The sequence below is a fragment of the Spea bombifrons genome, chromosome 2, assembly GCF_027358695.1.
Source record: "Spea bombifrons isolate aSpeBom1 chromosome 2, aSpeBom1.2.pri, whole genome shotgun sequence".
Taxonomy (NCBI): domain Eukaryota; kingdom Metazoa; phylum Chordata; class Amphibia; order Anura; family Pelobatidae; genus Spea; species Spea bombifrons.
The window spans coordinates 123531205-123550443 of NC_071088.1; the positions used below are offsets into that span (position 1 = coordinate 123531205).

The window sequence follows — 19239 nt, forward strand, 5'->3', positions numbered from 1 at the left end:
GTGTTTCTTACTGCAGCATACTCTGCATGATTACATAAAATATCCCAAATAGTGGAACAGGTATTATTGACTAAGGAGATTTACTAACATCTCAAGAAAACTTGAGACTTGCGCTTTGAAAAGACACATCCTTGGTTTCTTGACTTGGCTGTTACCTACACACTGCCATTCTCTATCACAACAAGGACTAGGTTGCTATTTTAAATTGGCAATCTGCAATTGTTTGATACGTAATGATTAAAGTAATTCTAAAAACAGCTTTCCTTTAAAAGATATAGAATTGAGTTAAGATTTTGCGCATATATATATATATATATATATATATATATATATATATTAAAATAGTTATGGCTTCCAAGCTGAACTCCCAAAGAAATAGAAAATGCAAACATATCCTGTTAAAGCAGTAACAAACACACGTGGTAAATAATTGCTTTATAATTCATTATACCTCTTTAAACATAATGTACTAACATCTAAACCTATTTGAACAGATGCTAAGTACAGGGAAACCTGGAAGTACATATTTATATCATTTAAATATTTACAGTGCTAAGTAGCCATGTTGAATATAGATAAAGTATTACAGTCAAACACCGGTATCTAGTTACCTGTGGGAAATGCATAAAAACATATTACATTGTGATAACAGGACACCAGTTCTTTACATACTATTCTATAGTCCAACCAGCATTTAAGATAAGGAAGCCTTGATCATTTTTCCATTGCTGCTCCCAAAGTATAGCGTCCGGTTGGCACAGAAACAGGAATTAGACGCAAGTTTTGCATTAGTCGCTGTTCCTAGATTTCATTTTTAGACAAAGCGCCAAGCGCCAATGATCACAGACATGCAAATCTTACAAAAAAGACAGTCTTGTAATTGTAATACATCTCTGCAAAGAACAAAGCTTCATTTAAATCATTTACTTTACACTTTAATAAAACAGTTTCCCTTTAAACTACAGTTAATACCTGCATTTATATATATATATATACCGTATATAAAAAACAAAATGAAGAAATGCTTGCTTTAAGAACAGTTAAAAGCTCTGAAAATGAGTGCAAGCTATATGACAATGCATTCAAAGAAATCTCTCAGTTGTTCCGTTATAGAAGTGGAAGGTGGATCAGGACTAAGTCGCCAAAATTTATTGATGCTATAAAAACTACTGGGGTAAAAAATAATAATAATAAAAAAGACAATAAAATAGGTAGCGTCTTTAATACATTATTTCATAGCGCAAACACTTTAAAATACTTTTTTTCTTACAATTTGCAATGCCACAATACAGGCAGTGACGACTGCCACCAATACTGAGGTGTTCATTAACACGCTTTTGGACAAGTTCAATTTGCTCCCGAAGTGTCTATCTTACCGAATGCCTTGTTGTAGAAAGAGAACCAGTTGGGCACTAGGAAGGACAAAAAGGTGCCCAAGAAGTAAACACAAGATTAAATAGATTAATGTAGAAAGATTTTTCAGTAAAATGGCGGACAGAAGTAATGACAGATTATAATTTTTTTTCACAGTAAAAACGCCAAGGAGATTACAGCACACACAATGGAAGGTATTGCTTCAATCCCACTGAGAACAGCTTGTTTGCTCTCCATAATGTTGGGGGGGAAATGAATGGCCATTCAGTTAATGTCAGTTTAAAGCTGAAAAATAAAAAGCTATACAAAGCATTTCATGAAACTTTAAAAAAAAAAAAAAAAAAAAAAAAGAGCTATTTACATGTTCATGTCTACAGGTCCAGCACACGTTACAAGTCACACAAATACCCACGGCTAATGACAAACAATAGCGGCTGGAGATGCACGGGCATGAAACCGAAAGTCTATGCAAGTTGTCATTCAGCGAGTCCATCTGGTACGAAGACAGCTGCATCCACACGCCATCTAACAAGCGGATCCCTGGTTTTTCATTTTCCAGCTTTTAGGCAGTAATTTCCTTCCTCATCGTTTTTTTGCTGATCTACGCCGTACCTGGAGCAGAAAAACAAATAACTTTCAGTGTTTTTAGGATTCAAGCGTTTAATCACTTTACTTCACTGAACCCAAAGTATACCTATTCAGTGGATTATGTCATAAAAACAATGATTTGGCTCATGTCAAGTTAGGTCAACCAAGAATAACCAGTTACCTGCACAATCTGATTCAACACCAGCAAAGCCTGCCAAAGGAAAACCCCTGGGCATCATCACAATTAATGAGCGCTAAAGTATCAACTGAAGTGAACAAACTATCTCTGGAAGACAAGGGCTGTGTTATTAATACCCCTGCCAGTATTGTACTCTGGGAATTGTAAAGGTAGTTTCCAATAAATAAAAAAAAACTGAAGCAAGAGAACGATGGACTGCTTTATACTAATTATCAAAGAAAATATTCTTTGTGTGGAAAATGCTCTTTCACGTAACCTCTGCTTCAAGTCACTGGATAAAGCTTATATATTTCTGTATAATACTTACAACAATAGGACTGGCTTCTTCTTCTGTAGCCTCGTCCTCTTGGGAAGCATTATCACTCGCGGCCGGGCTGTTCTGAGACACGTCCATCTCGTCGTCTGATTCAGCTTCCCTACTGGCAGCCTTTTTAGATCTCCCTACGCTGCAAGAAATAACGTATCATTTTGTCAAATGCAGTTTTTCATTTTGCCTTGTGAACAATCCCCGTTTTTATATATATCCACACATTTTACAATGCCACAAACATTTAAGGAACTACTGTTTACAATGGAAAGGTGGCAATACTTATTTAAAAAGGATAACATCTTCAATGTTAAAGTTATAGGTTATTTCATTTTATATGTTCACTTGTGGCAATGTGAAGCTAAAACCTGATTAAGAGCAGAGGTGAAAGTGTCTGAGAATAAAGGATGAGAAAAGGCACAAACTAAAAGATCAAATTATTAATGGCATGGTCGCGAAGGCAGACAGTAGACAGAACCCTCTTTAGTGACACCGGTTTCAAACTCTGTCAATGTACTTTTATTACAGGACAAACCGTTCTCTAGCATGGAGCAATTTTAGCTACAATCTCACTGCAACCTTTAAGCGCACCCTAAAAATCAACAGAAAGATGAAACAGAAAAACCCATACCTTTTCTTTTCTTGCGGTGCAGCATTTTTGGGTGGCCTTCCTCGCCTCTTCTGTGGTGTAGAATGAGGGGAATCGAGGCTGGATTCTGTCTGCTCAGGCCTGTGAATTTAACAGGAAAAAAACGAGATTTTGGTTAACTGGTGACGTGTTGCCTTACAATCTTTCTTTCCATGACAGATGATATTTGAGCACTCTGTCAGAGTCACAGTTACATGAGAAACATACTTCTGTGGGGTCTTTTTTGGTGTTTTTGATGCACCCCTTCCTCTCCTTTTTGGTTCTGTGGATTCAGCTTCTTGTTCCTCGTTCATCTCAACTGGTTCCTCATCATCTTCAGGTGGAATTTCTGCTGCCTTTTTCCTACCTCTTTTTGGTGTCTTTATTGCGGGCTCTTCCTTTGCTCCGGGTGATTTTGCAGACTTTGGGGGCCGACCTCTCCTTGCCTTCTTGGGCGGGCTGTTCTGTTCATCCTCGTTCTCAAGCAAGTCTTCTTTCAATCGTTGATCGTCTGGCTCGGGCGCAGCAGCAGGTCTCTTCCTTCCCCGCTGACCTCCCCTAGGTTTAGGTTCCTGAGCAGATTTTGACAAATCGTCTAAATTCAAGCTGTCCTCTTGGTCAAGAAGAGATTGTTTTTTGCGTCCTCTAGGCTTTTCAATTTCAGACTACAAGCAAATAGGACAAAAATCACATTTCTAAATATAACTGAATTCCCCATCAATAGCCAACATTTTAAAATTCCCTTCACATTTAACCCCTTCAGTGCCAGGGGGTTTTGGTACCTCAAAGCCCAGAGCAATTTTGCCTTTCCTGTGAATAGTGTACCCATGTAAACTATATACTGGTTTTATCAAGGAGAGATAGAGCTTTCTTTTGATACCATAGTTAGATGATTAGCTGAAAATTTAGGATGAGAAATTTAGTAATGCTGGCTTCTGCTGACAGGGGGGAGTCCCAGCTTCCTAACATTCCACGTAAAAACACCGTGTTTCCTCTATGCTCAAATTAACGTAGAAGCCATACAAATACGTCCACTCATTATATTTAAGTTTTAAGATCCAGAAATATGTATGCCAATAGAGATCACAAAAGGCACAAGTAAATATCTACGAGCTGCCAGGCACATTGTTACAAAAACATGTACTTGAATGATTTTTCAAGTTTATTGAGCAGTGGGGAAAAAAAATGGCAGAACACATTTTTAAATAACAAAAAACATTCATTATACATTAACTAAAACATTTGTAAATAGCAGTTTTTAACTGGAAGGACCCCAAGTTCCTAGAACTAGCTAAAGCTTCATTACAAACGTTTTAAATCCGAAATATGGATTTCTGCAGATTACTTTCACAAATACCACAAGGTCACAAATTCAATTATATGCAATACATATATTTATAAATGTACTTATTTTTCAATAATTTGAGAGGTTTACCCTTAGAAGATCCGAGTCATCTCTTTTATCGCCTTTCTTCCCAGACAGAGGAGAAGACATCATGGTGAAGTCTTCATTTTCACTCTGATCCAATTCTGTACCGTCAAGTCTTTAAACAAGCAATACAATACATTTAAGAATCGCGTTCGGAGGTGGTGCATGGAAGTTAAAGCACTTTGATATTTGCAGCACTACACAGCCATTTTTGCTCAAGGAAACCAAGTCACTTAAATACTTGAAATCAAAAGGGACTTGGCTCTGAACTTGCATAGAAGCACGACTTTTAAAGATGCTGCAAAAACAAAATGACCAAGGAGAACATTTTGGCAGTAAATTTAAAGGAAACCGCAGATTCATTTAATCCCATAAAATACCAGGGTCCCAGAGAGTCCAAAACACTAATTGTAACAAAAACCCGGCAAGGTGAACATATATTATTTTATTTCCCAGGAACTACCTGGCCTTTAGACACACTAGGTGAATGCATTTATTGGACCCTGTCCTTGGAAGTGCCACAGGGAATTTTACCGTGCCAGTCCAGTAATGTTTTTCCACCATCAGAATTATACAATTAAAAAAGTTAAACATGATGGAAAAAGCATAGGAAAGAAAAACACGCGTGCAAACCTTCTAAAGACCGGAGTAAACATACGTTTAGTATTAGCTGACCTACGTCATCTACAACTCTGGAGAACAGACTACTACAACTACAGCGTTCAGCAAATGACACATTCAGTTCAGGGAAGATTTCAATGCGTTTTCTTATTGTTTCATTGGATTTTATAAGCAATAAAAGCTGCACAATGAATGTATATTTCAGTAACTAGCTAATCACACAGGGCTGGATGGTTGACCACCATGGAGTCTCAAAAGCAGCAAATATAAACTAGATTGCAGTCACGGACTATTTCCACCGTACCTTCCCTTTATCCTTCCCGGGGAGCCTGGGTTTGAGCCACTGCTTGCATTGCTGACCGTTTCCATTCTAGAAGACTTTGTCTGCATCTGCTTACCGGCAGAAGACAGCGGCTTGTTGACAGCTCCAAGAACATTTGTTGATTTTGGCTGCAAAAAAAACGAAATGAAAATATAATTCACAATATAAAGGAAAATAATTACCAAGCTTAATGTATTCACATGCCTAAAAACCAAGCAAAAGATGTAGCTCTTTACCATGTTTACTTGTTTTACACAGAACTATTGGTAAGTAAATGACAGCAGCGACAATTACTTCAGATTTGACACCAATGCCCATTTATTTTTGGTTATTTTCAAATGAACAATTCAGTATCAAAGTTGAATTTGTGATCTGTAGCACCAAATGTACGTATTTAAATACATAAACACTGGACGTACCTTTCCTGGAGTGAAAAAGGATTTCAGTTCTGCGGGGAGATAATTTTTGTTGTTGCTAAAATTCTGAGGAGGAAACAAACATTTCCATATTACATGCGAATACAGTCATAATATAACAAAGTGGATGGCCAAGTTCCTATAGCCAGAAACCCAATGTCAAATGGGCTACATGTGTCAGCTATTCTCATCTCATGTACTATACAGCAATATGCAACGTGTACAACACTATTTAAAAGGAACTGTTGACATCGCACCTGTAATATAATTAACTTTAATATATTACTTCGTTTGTACATCTGATTTCTCATTCATTGTAACGGTTTTGAAGACATTTAGCTCACCTTGCAGATGCTGATAGGAAACAGTCTAGGGCATGGTTAGCATTACAAGACCAATTTCCAGTCCCAAGGTTCCTGCCCTCCCTCTCTTCCCCACTATTTTATTAATATAGCGCCAACAATTTATGCACACATATATTCAAGGGGTATGACAAGACTAGAATTGACAGACTAAGACAAACCGATACATTAGGTGGACAGAGTCCTGCTCGCAAGCTTACTACATGAGTTAAGGTTAATAGAACTGTATGATTTAGTATTTGGGAAAAGCGACAGATCCACTTTAAATTTAAAGGACGCCTCACTAGCAACTAAGAAATTAAAGTTAAATGTCCAGTGCTAGTCATCCTTAACACCGGTTCAGCATTACATGAACAAAACGTACCTTATCGGGTTGTGTGAAGAAGCGTGCTGGCAGCACTGGGTCTTTTGGAGATTCCAGGCTGTAAGTTGTGCTCTTTGATATAACGATATTCATCGCCACGTCACACACAGTGTACATTTTCTGCAAAAAGAATTAAATATCAAGCACCAATTCCTGTAATCCTTACATTTCCATCAGTATATATCAGACATAATAATTTCGCCAAACTTTAGAGAGCGAAAGCAGTCCGTACTTCATTCATCTTGGGGTCATCCGGGGCCTGCGCATCTTTTGTTTGCTTAATATTTTCCACCATTTTCCGGATAAAAGCATGACTGTTGTTTTCATTTTTCGCCATTAAAATCTCCAAGATGAACCACAAACATCTGTTAGACAAACGTTAAAGAGGTCAATTAGTATGTAATGGTTAAATGGACTGGACCCAGAAGTTAATGAGCAACTACCAACAGTTCAGCAAATCCTATATATACACAAATCAAAGACCAGTGAACTGAGCATTATTTATGGTCATTGTCACCTATTGCATAATTTTGGTTTTTAGTCATTGGTGTAATGAGATAAAGATTATATATATATATATATATATATATATATATATATATATATATATATATATATATATACACACATACACACACAATTAAAATATTGGTTACTTTTCGCTGGAGATTCAGTCCGCATCATATAGATAGATTTAAATTATATTTCATGAGGAGCTCTTTTACACAATGACAATTATTTGGTTAAATATTTATTTCTTTAAGAGGTTCTGTCACTTAATTGAGGCTATGAATACATTTAAATTCCAGTGTGGTTTAAAGTGGTCCCTATAGAGACCAATGGGAATGGTTCTACCTTCCAATGGTTGCTATGGTGATAGAAATATTGATTTTATTAGTTCATTACGGCGCAGGACCTGAACTATAAAACTCTGCCCTTTAAAAACATCCCATTTTTGCATCAAAACTTCATTTAATTGAGCCCCATAATTTAAGGAATTACTGGTCACCCTATTAACAGAGGTGTGGATGGAACCAAGGTTTACGCAAAATAACCGTTTACAGTTACACATAATATCAATAATGCTATGCACAGAAATTAAACATTTTCAATGATAGAAAACAAATTCTTACTCTTTTATATCCTTGAGTTGTTCTATATCTTGAACTTTGACATAATCCGGGTCATGCGCGAGCAGATGAATGGTATATGGAACAACATATTCCGGCAGAAGCGAGAGTAATTTTTCTAGATGTAGTAAAGTAAAGAACCAAGTCAATTCAAAGAAACGGGTTACCTGGACTTATAAACAACGCATACAATGTCCTCTGAGAAATGTGAACAAATAAGTCTATCCTCAAACCCAAAGTTACCGGACTATTCCGCGAGGTATACTTGCCAAGGTTCAAGTACGTAAGGAAGCATAACTAGTTTAGGTTTTAGACCAGTATGCTGTCACCATATGGAAAACTATAATTATACAAAAGTATTAACAGGAGGTTCTGGAAAGCAAAGTGCGCCGTGTGAGTGCATTCTGGGGGGACGCCTGCACTTAAAGACTGCCACTTAAAGACCCAAACGGCATTATGTGCGCCCCATAACCACAAAGCACGCGGCCAGTAAGAGCGCCAGCGGTGAGCTACGCTATACGACTGATCTATGTTCAAAACAGTTAGTGAGAATATTTTTTTTTAATTTTTAAAATGCATGCATAAAAATGTTATCTGGACCTTAACAATGCAGATAACTGGTTCCTACAAGGACCTCAAATTATCCCATCCTAAAGATCTCGCACGGAGGTCACCGCAGACTGCAAGCCACCAAGTGACCAAGGCATTTGCCGAGTGCATGTATACCTTCTGTGCGTGTTTATATGTTTATATGAAACCCTGACAACATGTAACCTCATTTCCCCAGCCCTACTTACCACTTACGGCTGCATGCTGCTTCAGATACTCTCTTCTAATGTTGATATTCTTCACAAGGCACTGCCTGGCGTGCGCCCGCCGTTCCTTGACCGGATCTTTCGCACAAAGAGCACAGATGGCCATATATTCCAGCGGTAACCGCAACCTGGCCAGTCCTTTGTGAAGTTTCTGTGCAAATAACTGTCTCACCTGGTAACACTCGTCCTGCTCCAAACAGAAAGGAAGAGAACCAGCATACGCATTTATTAAATGAATTCATGAATGGGGTCAAGTAGGCAGCAGACTCAATCACACAAGCACATTAGTTTGTTGCTTGAAGCATCAAATGCTCACTAAACCCATCTACCATCCCCAAACACACACTTATTCAGAAGAAATTCATACGCAGGGAATTTGAACTCTATGAGAAGGGATCAGAAGACAAACGTGTGGGTTTCTTTATGAAATGAGCAAGAGAAAGATTTTTTTGAAGACTAATTATGCAAACTTATTAAAAATGTCATTAACTTCAGATTTAGGGAAGTTATACAAAAATGTTATTGTTGCCTCACCTCCCTTATTTATATATAAAAATATAACGAAGTGACAATTTTTATATACAGCATTACATTTGTAACTCTTCCTGTTCACAATATGATAAAGTGCAATACTTACATTGATAGCCAGTGCACAAAGCTGATATTGCTCCAATGTGATTATTTCATGGTAACACGGTTCCTGGGCTAGTTTTACAATCGCACACGCGGCAGCCAGCCTCAGACGGGACATGTCAGGTTTACTGAAAGAAAGAATTACACATTTGTATTGATAGATAACCACCGACATGAAAACAAATGATCAGCCCCACAGAATCCCATTAAATATACCGACCATATGGCAATTACATAAACAGGGTTCTAGCTCCCCTCACATGGAACTATGATAAGCAGCATTAAAATAAATGTTTGAAATTTTGCTCTTTTGCCCTTGGATTGAAAAGGATAACAATAGGGTTGACACTAATCTGTCTATGCTTATATGAGATCCATCAATGCTTATATGAGATCCATCAAATGATAGGATAGAATACAGCCTACCTCAGTTTCCCATGTTCAGTTAAATCCCCATCAGTGTGTAATATTGCTGTTAAAAGTCGCAAAGTAGAGTTCCCAGATTTGCTATGGTTATTCTTCATTCCTATTAACCATCTTACCATCATCTTAATGGCTTGAATCTACAGGAAATATGAGAGGTTTGTTATTTGCAGACAGCAGGTTAAACCAAAGACAAAAATCCATCATCACTAACAGATTTAAACTGTTGATGTCCCATTAATTCATTCCACTGCCAAATCTTCTGATACTTTTTTTTGTTTACCAAATATGGGTTTGGGCTTCATCGTTTCACTTATCTTATTTTGCCTCTTTTCTTTTCATTCCTGCCTCATATTTAATGGCACCCATTAGACCCGCTAATCTTATGTAATTTCACACTTTACTCTTAGTTGCCTTACAAGATGCCCTTGGGTTGGTTTCCAGTACTTTCAATACTTCACACAAGCTCCATGCACCTACTCTGGATCTAGCATTCATTCATTAACACGAGCTCCATGCACCTACTCTGGATCTAGCATTCATTCATTAACACGAGCTCCATGCACCTACTCTGGATCTAGCATTCATTCATTAACACAAGCTCCATGCACCTACTCTGGATCTAGCAGAGATTCATTCGCTCTTGAAGCTGCCAATCAGTGACAGGAACAGACTCCCACCGCATCATCCACATTTAGATGTAATGTAAGGAAGTTTTATTTTACTAAGAGGGTGGTAGATAAATGAAACATCAGAAGTAGTGGAGGATAATACAGGGAGGGAGTCTAACCATGCACGGGACAGGCATAACGGTGCCCGGAATCTAAGACAAGATTAAGGACTCATTAAGGCCCGAGTTTCTACATCAGGAAAAGTGGGCAGACTAGATGGGAGAAAGGGTCTTATCTGTTTTTAAATTGATTGGGAGCTGAATGAAGGGGGGTATATCAGATGCACAGAGATGTGTTCAGCTGAACAAATAGAAAAAGCATGAAAAATAGCTGGAGGACAGGGGAAGGCGCAGAGGGATCCTGCAGATTGCTCGCATTTTATGGGATCACCTAGCTATCATGAAAAAGCATACATGAAATAAATGAAATCGGGTGCTTAAATTAACATCGCTGATACAGTCTGAAAACTCTTACATCAGCCAACAGAACTATCAAAATACAAATACATGGGACAAATACTTTGAATTATCCAAATAACTCCCTTGAGAGTTGGAGGAGATCTGTTCATAATGAGAGCAGGGGGTAACTGAAGACTTGTGAGATCTGTAGATATCCGGAGCGTCTACAGTTACATTAAGAGTGTGGCACATAAGCAGATTTATCAGCCATCACAAAAACCCACACTTCAGACATCCATCAAGCAGCCACAGCTCATTGTTCAAGAGGGCATAGGTTTGTATCCCCTAAAAGTCTTTCATAGCCCCCTCTGGAAGGCCTTGGGTCATGGTACTCCTTACTTCTACATCTTTGGTCAAGCAGGATGCCATAGCATGCATTAGATATGTTGTGCCTTATCAAAAATTTTAACTATAGACAGTGGGCAAATGTTTACAGGTTTGGAGAAAAGTATTGGCAGATTTATTATAGATTCTACATGTAACCATGGAAGACAAAAATGGACTTACTTTGACCAAAGTTTCTTGGGATACTTCATCATCTGGCACCCAAAGCTTTGTTGTCTTTCTGCCGGGAAGCTGAGCAAATACTGCATTTAGTAATCTCAAATCAGAAAGTAAATGAATGCATTTGTACTATCCTACCCAGCAGATACGTTGCTGCACCCAGCCAACCACCCACACGTGTGAAACAGACATAGGATATCATTGGAAGACTGATATCAGCAGGCAGCTAAAGGATGACATGAACGGCGTTTGCAGTGAAACCTTCAAGAAAGGACCAGATCTTCGTTGAATGGTCTTTAAAGACCTCGGGGATCTCTCTTGGAATGGATAGTACACACAACTTATGATGTCATGACAACATCAATGTAGTCTTTTTAAATTGTATTTCATTTTTTTTTTTTTTTATTTTTTTTTTAATCGTTTCTCCCTCTTTTCACTTGGAGTCCTCCCTGCTATCACTCTGATGAGCAGCAACAGTGATCAATTGCCCTGTGTTGTTGATCACAGTATCTGTTATTAGGCAACTATAGGAACTCGGAGGAGAGGGTAGACCCTCTGGGAACCTTTTTACATTTGAAGTTTCTGGTGGCGTCAGCACAGACGCCGTCGTAAGCCGTGCCAGCTGATGCCAATAACAGAGATCCCCAGCTGTCTAGTGACAGCGTGATCTCCTGTGTACTAACAGGGAAAATGTATCCGTCAGTGCAGAACCATAGGCCATACAATGATGTCCTTGGTCATCTAGACCATGTTTTATAGAACACAGTGGTAGGTCCTAAGGCTCACAAATGCGTAAAACGGGTCTTAAAAAGCCAAAAGAACCAAATGAATGCTGCACCTATCCAAAACAATGCCTCTGTATGATTTTTTTGTTGCAGTAATAACAATATAGCAATGACACTTCAACCTGGAAGAGCTGTGCGTCTAAGTTTGAAAAACATAAAATATGTAGTGGTTTTAAATGACTACGCAAGGAGATACATGTGGAACAAACTTACTCTGTCAGTCATCAGTAGATCTTTGACAACAAATGTTGCCACCAATGATTTTAAAGGCGCAGCAAACTGCTCCGGTGCCAGCTGGGCTATGTGGCCGATGGAAATCAGTGAGGTGATGAGATGCTCTGGGTTGCTGGGATCCAGGCTTTTGTGTAATGGCTTAAAAAGAGGGGAAAAAGGTGAATTACGAGAATTATTGCAACTGTACAATATCAGACTTGCCTGCATTACCCTTTGCTCAAAAACCCATGTTTTCCGTATACCCCTGGAGAGCAGGGTTGCTCATGGCAGTGTGATGAGCACAAACAGATCAGAGGGAGCAGTGAGAGAAAGTTTCTCCCACTTCCAAAAAAAAAAATATATATATAAAAGTAAAAGACTTATTCGGAGCTCAGTGATGTCATCGCAACATCAATATCATCCAAAGTTATAAGATAGATCACCAAAGGGATTTTAGGCCATACTGCAGTTGGGACAGTGAAGAAAAAAAAAAAGGGGAAAAGTGCCCCAGTATCCATTAGACCTACCACAAGTTAAAATACCCCCAAACCCCTTAAGCCAATAGTATTAAAATATGTAATATAGGGTACCATGTACAGGACGGACATAACCCACTTGAACAAATCTGCATGTGGGGTATTACTGTAACCGGGAGATGCTGGTGAACATAAACTGGGTCATTGTTCAGCTGTGGTATCTACAGTATAGAAGATATCACTAATTATTATGTTTTATATATTTCTATGAATCTAAAAGAAAGCCCTACTTGCCCTGAACAAAACAATGTATATAATTTATACAGTTACATCAAATATGGAAAAGGGAAACCATGGTAAAATAAACAAACACTCCAGTCTTAGGGCATGAAAAAAACCCAGGACTATATGGACAAATGTATTGGGACACCTGACCACCAACAGGATCTTTGATGACATCGCATTCTAAATACATAGACATTAATATGTAGTTGGCGCGCTCTTTGCAGCTATAATGGCTTCTGCTCTTTTTGGAAGGCTTTCTGCAAGATTTTGGAGTATTTCTGTGGGAATTTCTGCCCACTGATCCAGTAAAGCATTTGTGAGGTCAGGAACCGATGTTGGACGAGCGGGCCTGGCTAGCAATTTATGCTGAACGTGACATACCAAGACTTTTTGGACAATGCTAAGCTTCCACTTTTCTATTTCAGCATGACTGTGCCCCAGCGCACAACGCAAGGTCCATAAAGACATGGTTAGACGAGTTTCGTGCAGAAGAACTTGACTGGCCGCACAGAGAGCTGACCTCAACCTGGCTAACATCTTTGAGATGAACTGGAATGCAGACTGCGAGCCAGGCCTTCTCATCCAACATCAGTCCTTAACCTCACAAATCCTCTACTGGATGAATGGACAAAAAATCCCATAGAAACACTACAACATCTCCAACTACATATTAATGTCTAAGTATTTAGAATGCAATGTCATAAAAGTACCGGTTGGTGTAATGGTCAGGTGTCCCAATACTTTTGTCCATCTTGTGTATCTATATACATACACATACTTTTCACGGTACGCAAAGAGAGCACTGGAAAGTCATGAAGGCAAAACAGTTTTAACTGCAGGTATTTTTGTACATAAACTTATTGTAAAGCTGAACAAATGAAAATGATATGGTGTGATACGGTCAGTACGAAAGTTTGACAGCAAATGGGCAATGTTAAAGATGGTAGGAGTCTGCTGGCTGGGGTGTGGACATGCACAAACAACCGCTGAAAGCAGCAGGGAGACATCTCTGACATAAGGGATATCGCTGCATTAACTTATCCACCGATACAAATCCAATCCTGAAGATCTAAGCTATGCTGCATGTCATTGGCAGCCTCCCCAAGAAGACTGTACATTATACAGGATCATTGTAGGTATCAACATGACTTATGCCTACTGGCACATTATAAGGGATAACAGGACAAACGTATAAAAACGTACCTCAAATATCTGGGCAAACTGAGTTTCTTTGCTAGAAAATATCGCATGTATGCAGTGAATAGAGTACTTGGCTTGGCGAGATGGTCCCTTTTTGGCTTTCTGCTGTAAAACCGGAAGTAATGCCCTAGAAGAAAAAAAAAACCACAAGGTTACACAACATTTTAGTGGCTCAACATACTCGGCCATTGTGATTTTATATCTCAGAGGACCCGCTAATGACTCCAGACATGAAAAAATTAGGCGAATCCATACAAGCGAGTTGTTCTGGTAACTCCACCGACATCGAGACGTGTAAGAAACCTGCAGAAACGTATGTTCTGGGTAAATTCACCAGGGGCGATGCTGAAATCCACCAAATCTGAACAGACGCGTCAGGGTTTTTTGTATTTTTTTTATATGACTGCCACATTGATTAACATTTTCAGCAATTTAGAACGTTTTAAACTTCATAGTGTCAATTTCTGAGAGTTCCCAATATAAGGTAACAAATGCAACAGGTAATACAGAAGCTCAGCGGATTGTAACTTTACGCGCCATCTCCTAGGTAAAAGTGGAAATATTACATAGTGAAAAATACTCCTATTACCAAATAAGCATGTGTAGCTGCTGAGACCACGGACTAACAGCGCCAGCTTAAGATGTCTTCATCAAAACGAAAACCAACCCTAGTACTTTCACCCGGTCTTTGTGTCAAAACCCCGGCACGTGATCTCAATTACGTGTAAGGAGACACTCCGTCACCGTATAAGCTGGAAAAACTCACGATCTGATATGCGGAAAATCCTCCTCGATTTTGTTCCCTGTGTTCTTGAAGATTTGCAGGGCAGCCTCTGCTACTTTTTCATCATCCATTTTCAGACAGGCCAAGAGGGATTCAAATGTTTCAGCTGAATGGAAGGATATCGGGTGCGTGAAAGAAAGAACCTGGGAAAAGTGGACAAAAACCACGATTGAAAGCGACCAAAGCAAGTTAAAAATTAAGTCACCATTCTATATGCACATTAACAAGGTGACAGTATACAGACAGGATTTACCTTGAGTAACTCGAGGCCGGCCCGTATTGCTTCATCTGTGGGTACACCCTCATCTTCATCATCCGCAGTGCCATCTATTGACTTGTTCACCAACTTTATCAGGGAACTTCGAGAAAAAATATATTATGTATACTCAACAGCAGCAACAAGCGCATTCTCACCGAATATATGGTTTAAATAAATCCAGCAAATCAGTGCTGGCTTACATAAAATCACTTACTGCTATCCACAAAGGGCCAACAGCAAAATGATGTGTAATAAAAAGGACTGTATAAAAGGTCTCACAATAAACGTAGCTATAGTATATGTTGCCACTACATGATTATTTGTGTTGGTTACTCTGTTCTCGTGTTGCGGTAAGGCACATAAAAGGAAAGGAACCCGTCCATATGCCCCTCACACACACATGATTTAGTACGCTTAGTGGATTAGGCTTGTATATCTTCCCTTACCCAGACAGAAAATTAAACTGCACAATAAAGGGCGCAGCACCACGGTGATATCGGCACAGGGGAGCGAGCACATCTCTCTGGTATGGAGATGGGGAAACATGTCTGCCCTTTATCACAACGTATTTGTGTGTAACATTGGTACACTGGCTGAGAATACACAGTCCACATGGGCCGAATGGCCAATACTACAAACCTCACAACTTTCATCACAACAGCCCCCACCCCATCCCCATGTACACAGGCTGTATCATTGCCCACCCAGGGAATACCCTAATACGCCCGAGCCTCAAACACATTTCTTCAGGAAGGCATCAGATCGCGCAAAATTCCTACCTTTATAGAAATAAACATAATTCCTACAATGCCGCAGCACTGGGAGATTGGTCAGGGCTACGCTATGTGCTAAAATGGTACTCGAGTGTAGACAGGGGCGAGCGGATTTTAATATATATAAACCCTGTAATTTCAACACAAATATAAATCAAGAGGAAAGACTATTTTATCAATCTTCACAGCAGATATAAGCAAACCAAAGAGCTTCACCAAAAGGGCAGCCTTTGAAAGGAAAATGCACATGGATGAGATGGCTGAACTGTGAAAAGTATTCCATTTAAAGGTTTGCTTAATACATTTTCCTTCCTGAACTCTTTCTTGGGTAACCTGTTTTCTTGTACTAACGGGGTAGGCAATATATACTACATTTTAAAAAGTAAGCACACGTGTTAGGTTTAAATCCATGTGTGCAAATTGTTCTTTAGCCACCAAGTACCTCCAACCATTCAACAATTTGATGCCGTGATTTAAACAATATAAAAACTATAACATTATGTTAATGACACCATATAGAACTTGTAAAAAAAAGAAACAAAGGGCATTAGTACCTTATGGATTCTGTGTCAATGTGTACCGGTGCTATTCTCTCCAGAAGAAACTTTATCATTTCCAGAAAGGGGTTGGTTGGCTGCTTTGGATTGCCTAATTTCTTTGTAATGTCACGCTGAAACAAAAAGCAAAAGTTACAAAATGCACACAGCCGTAGAACACACCTTTTATAGTAGAAACATGCGATAGTAGATCTGCTATACCAAAAGCGCTTGGAAATAAACCTTACCACACAGACTTCTGCCTGCTTGCAGGAACACATCGGGCTGACAAGCTTCTCCAGCTGACCTCTGATTTTCTCGTCCTCTTCTAATACTTGGGTAAATTTCTTTAAGAAATCTTGACCTTTGCCAGGGTCTGGCAGGTTCCCTAAAACGTTAATTGGCATGCAAATTATTTTAGGTGTCCTCATAAAAAAAAAAAAAAAAAAATTAGTTAAGCTCAACATGCACATTTCTAAATTAAAATTTGTAAAAAAAAACAGCATTATCACTACCAGCCTCAAATTAAGGCGTACATATATTAAAATTAACCGGGTAGCATTGATCCTAAAGGGTAACTTTGATAAAGCACCGCTTGAAAAATGTTTTCACATGACTTAATACACCAATATCAATGAGAACTGCAATAGTAAAATAGCAGCAACCATCAATTTCCAAAAACATTTACTATAGTTCTCTATCAGTTGGGTCGCACGGAGGGAATGTGCGGTACGTACACATTATAAATTACTTTTTATCATTTTGAAAGTGCCATCAGGTTCATTTGTTATCCAGACCATAATAGAATATTGACTTACGTGTAATTACCATAACTTTTGAAAATATTGCTTTACTGCCGGCTTCTGACTGAAGGGGAAAAAAAGGAAAAAAAAAAAATGTTGCATGAAAAGAAATCGCAGAAGTTATGGAACTAATTTTAAAAACGCAATTAAAAAGTCACTCTTTTTGAAACAAAAAAACAACTTTCGATTGCTCTGTTTTGAGAGAGCAAACATAGAACCCGAAGAGGTTATAATTATATATATTATGTATAAAAGTCATAGTAGCTGATCAAAAGATCACTTAAGCACGTCAATGAGTCCAGTAGACAATAGATTCCTACTGAGATGATCCATTGACATAGCCGACAGTATGTGCTACTTATCTCCCAAAATAAAATTATAATAAAACATGAAATGCCTAGCTTAAATCCGCAGCGGTTGATAAATAGCAAAAATAACTGTTCTCCATAGTATTAAAACACTGTATACTGTCAGAAATTCTTACTTTTGGCTTCTTGATCAAGTCCAACAAATCTTTAACATGATGCCTCAGCATGTTCTGGCATTTCCACATTTCATTCAATGCTCTGTCAAAACATAACAAAAATCATACGCATGGCGTTTTAGGAACAGGTTGTACGTTTTGCTGGAGTTGAAGACATTTTGCACTGACTATAGATCACGTAAGACAGAAAACACATTCAAATACATAAAGTTGTCAGATTAAAGCCAAACACGAAGGGGAAACCTACTTCACAGCGTTAGAATCCAGCGTTGCATAGAGATAATACAGGCATTTCATGCGTTCTGTTGTTTCCAAATTGTGAGGCACCATGTACTGAGCAAAAATACGTTCCACCAGCAACCTAAAAAAATAAAAGGCAAATAATTGCCAGGTTCTCAAGGTATATAAATCACGAATACAGTCAAGCTAGAAAGTGTCCATTTAAAGTGAGAATACACACAAAAATATTGCATCTCACATTGATTAATGTAGTGTTTTGCAAATTAGCACAAGATGGGTCATACACAGGCAAACACATTAAAAATACTGTATGTATCCAATTTTACGGTAAAATATCTACATTTGCACTTTAACTGTAGGGCACAAAACAACATGGCTATTTTAGTCACATCCAGTCAGGTCAAAAAATAATGTGCAAAAACAGATGGCAAAACGTAACATTTTAACAGAAAAACAGGGTACCTACCGGTCATCAATACTGTTCTGGTAATATATGTGTAGCAGCTTATCTTTAATCCATGAAATCTGTTTTGCGGAGTCTTTCCCAGCTTCTGCTTGTAAGGAATATTTCTTGTAGATCTGAGCGAGCCCCATCATAGCTTCTTTTCGTACTCTCCACTAGACCAACAAAAAATATAAAAGTGAACAGAAACAAATGTGAACTTTATCAACATTTTACCAATAGTGGAAAAAAGACTTGTACTTTTATTAGTTTTCTTCATCTTACCCGTTTGTCTAGCGTTCTCTCACGGACAAAATTAAGTAGGTGGTCATTGACAAGCAGGAGATCTTTCTTGGCAGCAGTAACTATAGACACGATAACATCATGTCTAATTGCTTCTTCCGGGTCGTGAGACCTCACTTTAAGATACTCTGAAACACACACAAATAAAGCATTGAATTTCATTTTACTGAGCAACTATGTTTTTTTCACTTGACAAATACATATCGCATTCCTTTGTATGTTGATTATACGTGAAATAAAAACAATGGAGGAATGAAGCAAAATTTAATTTTTTTATTTATTGCCAACACGAGGGGTGTCTAAAACAGAGCGATCAAAGGCCAAATACAGATTCTGACAATTCTGTACATTCCTCCTTAAACACACACAATTTACTCACCTTTCGACTCAACTGCTAGGATATGTTGCATTT

The 19239-nt window shown here is 38.5% G+C and overlaps 1 protein-coding gene across 2 annotated transcripts in view; it reads right to left on the reverse strand.

Annotated features, from left to right (window-relative positions):
* Nucleotides 1–1205: 1205 nt before the first annotated feature.
* The window catches only part of PDS5B (PDS5 cohesin associated factor B), a 44595-nt gene continuing 26561 nt past the window's right edge, over nucleotides 1206–19239 (reverse strand). The window contains exons 11-35 of one of the 2 annotated variants that reach the window (XM_053456364.1): nucleotides 18810–18955; nucleotides 18549–18700; nucleotides 18090–18203; nucleotides 17843–17924; nucleotides 17374–17422; nucleotides 16804–16943; nucleotides 16574–16689; nucleotides 15241–15346; nucleotides 14970–15130; nucleotides 14207–14330; nucleotides 12243–12401; nucleotides 11248–11316; nucleotides 9615–9751; nucleotides 9193–9316; nucleotides 8538–8742; nucleotides 7744–7858; nucleotides 6843–6975; nucleotides 6611–6730; nucleotides 5888–5950; nucleotides 5451–5596; nucleotides 4532–4640; nucleotides 3325–3761; nucleotides 3100–3198; nucleotides 2469–2607; nucleotides 1206–1986 (exon numbers count right to left, since the gene is read on the reverse strand). In XM_053456364.1, coding sequence (XP_053312339.1) covers nucleotides 1957–1986; nucleotides 2469–2607; nucleotides 3100–3198; nucleotides 3325–3761; nucleotides 4532–4640; nucleotides 5451–5596; nucleotides 5888–5950; nucleotides 6611–6730; nucleotides 6843–6975; nucleotides 7744–7858; nucleotides 8538–8742; nucleotides 9193–9316; nucleotides 9615–9751; nucleotides 11248–11316; nucleotides 12243–12401; nucleotides 14207–14330; nucleotides 14970–15130; nucleotides 15241–15346; nucleotides 16574–16689; nucleotides 16804–16943; nucleotides 17374–17422; nucleotides 17843–17924; nucleotides 18090–18203; nucleotides 18549–18700; nucleotides 18810–18955 — 3275 coding nt within the window. In that variant the 3' untranslated portion in view covers nucleotides 1206–1956. Of the gene's footprint in view, nucleotides 1987–2468; nucleotides 2608–3099; nucleotides 3199–3324; nucleotides 3762–4531; nucleotides 4641–5450; nucleotides 5597–5887; nucleotides 5951–6610; nucleotides 6731–6842; nucleotides 6976–7743; nucleotides 7859–8537; nucleotides 8743–9192; nucleotides 9317–9614; nucleotides 9752–11247; nucleotides 11317–12242; nucleotides 12402–14206; nucleotides 14331–14969; nucleotides 15131–15240; nucleotides 15347–16573; nucleotides 16690–16803; nucleotides 16944–17373; nucleotides 17423–17842; nucleotides 17925–18089; nucleotides 18204–18548; nucleotides 18701–18809; nucleotides 18956–19239 lie in introns of those variants that run through there. The other variant, XM_053456365.1, reaches the window with a different exon arrangement.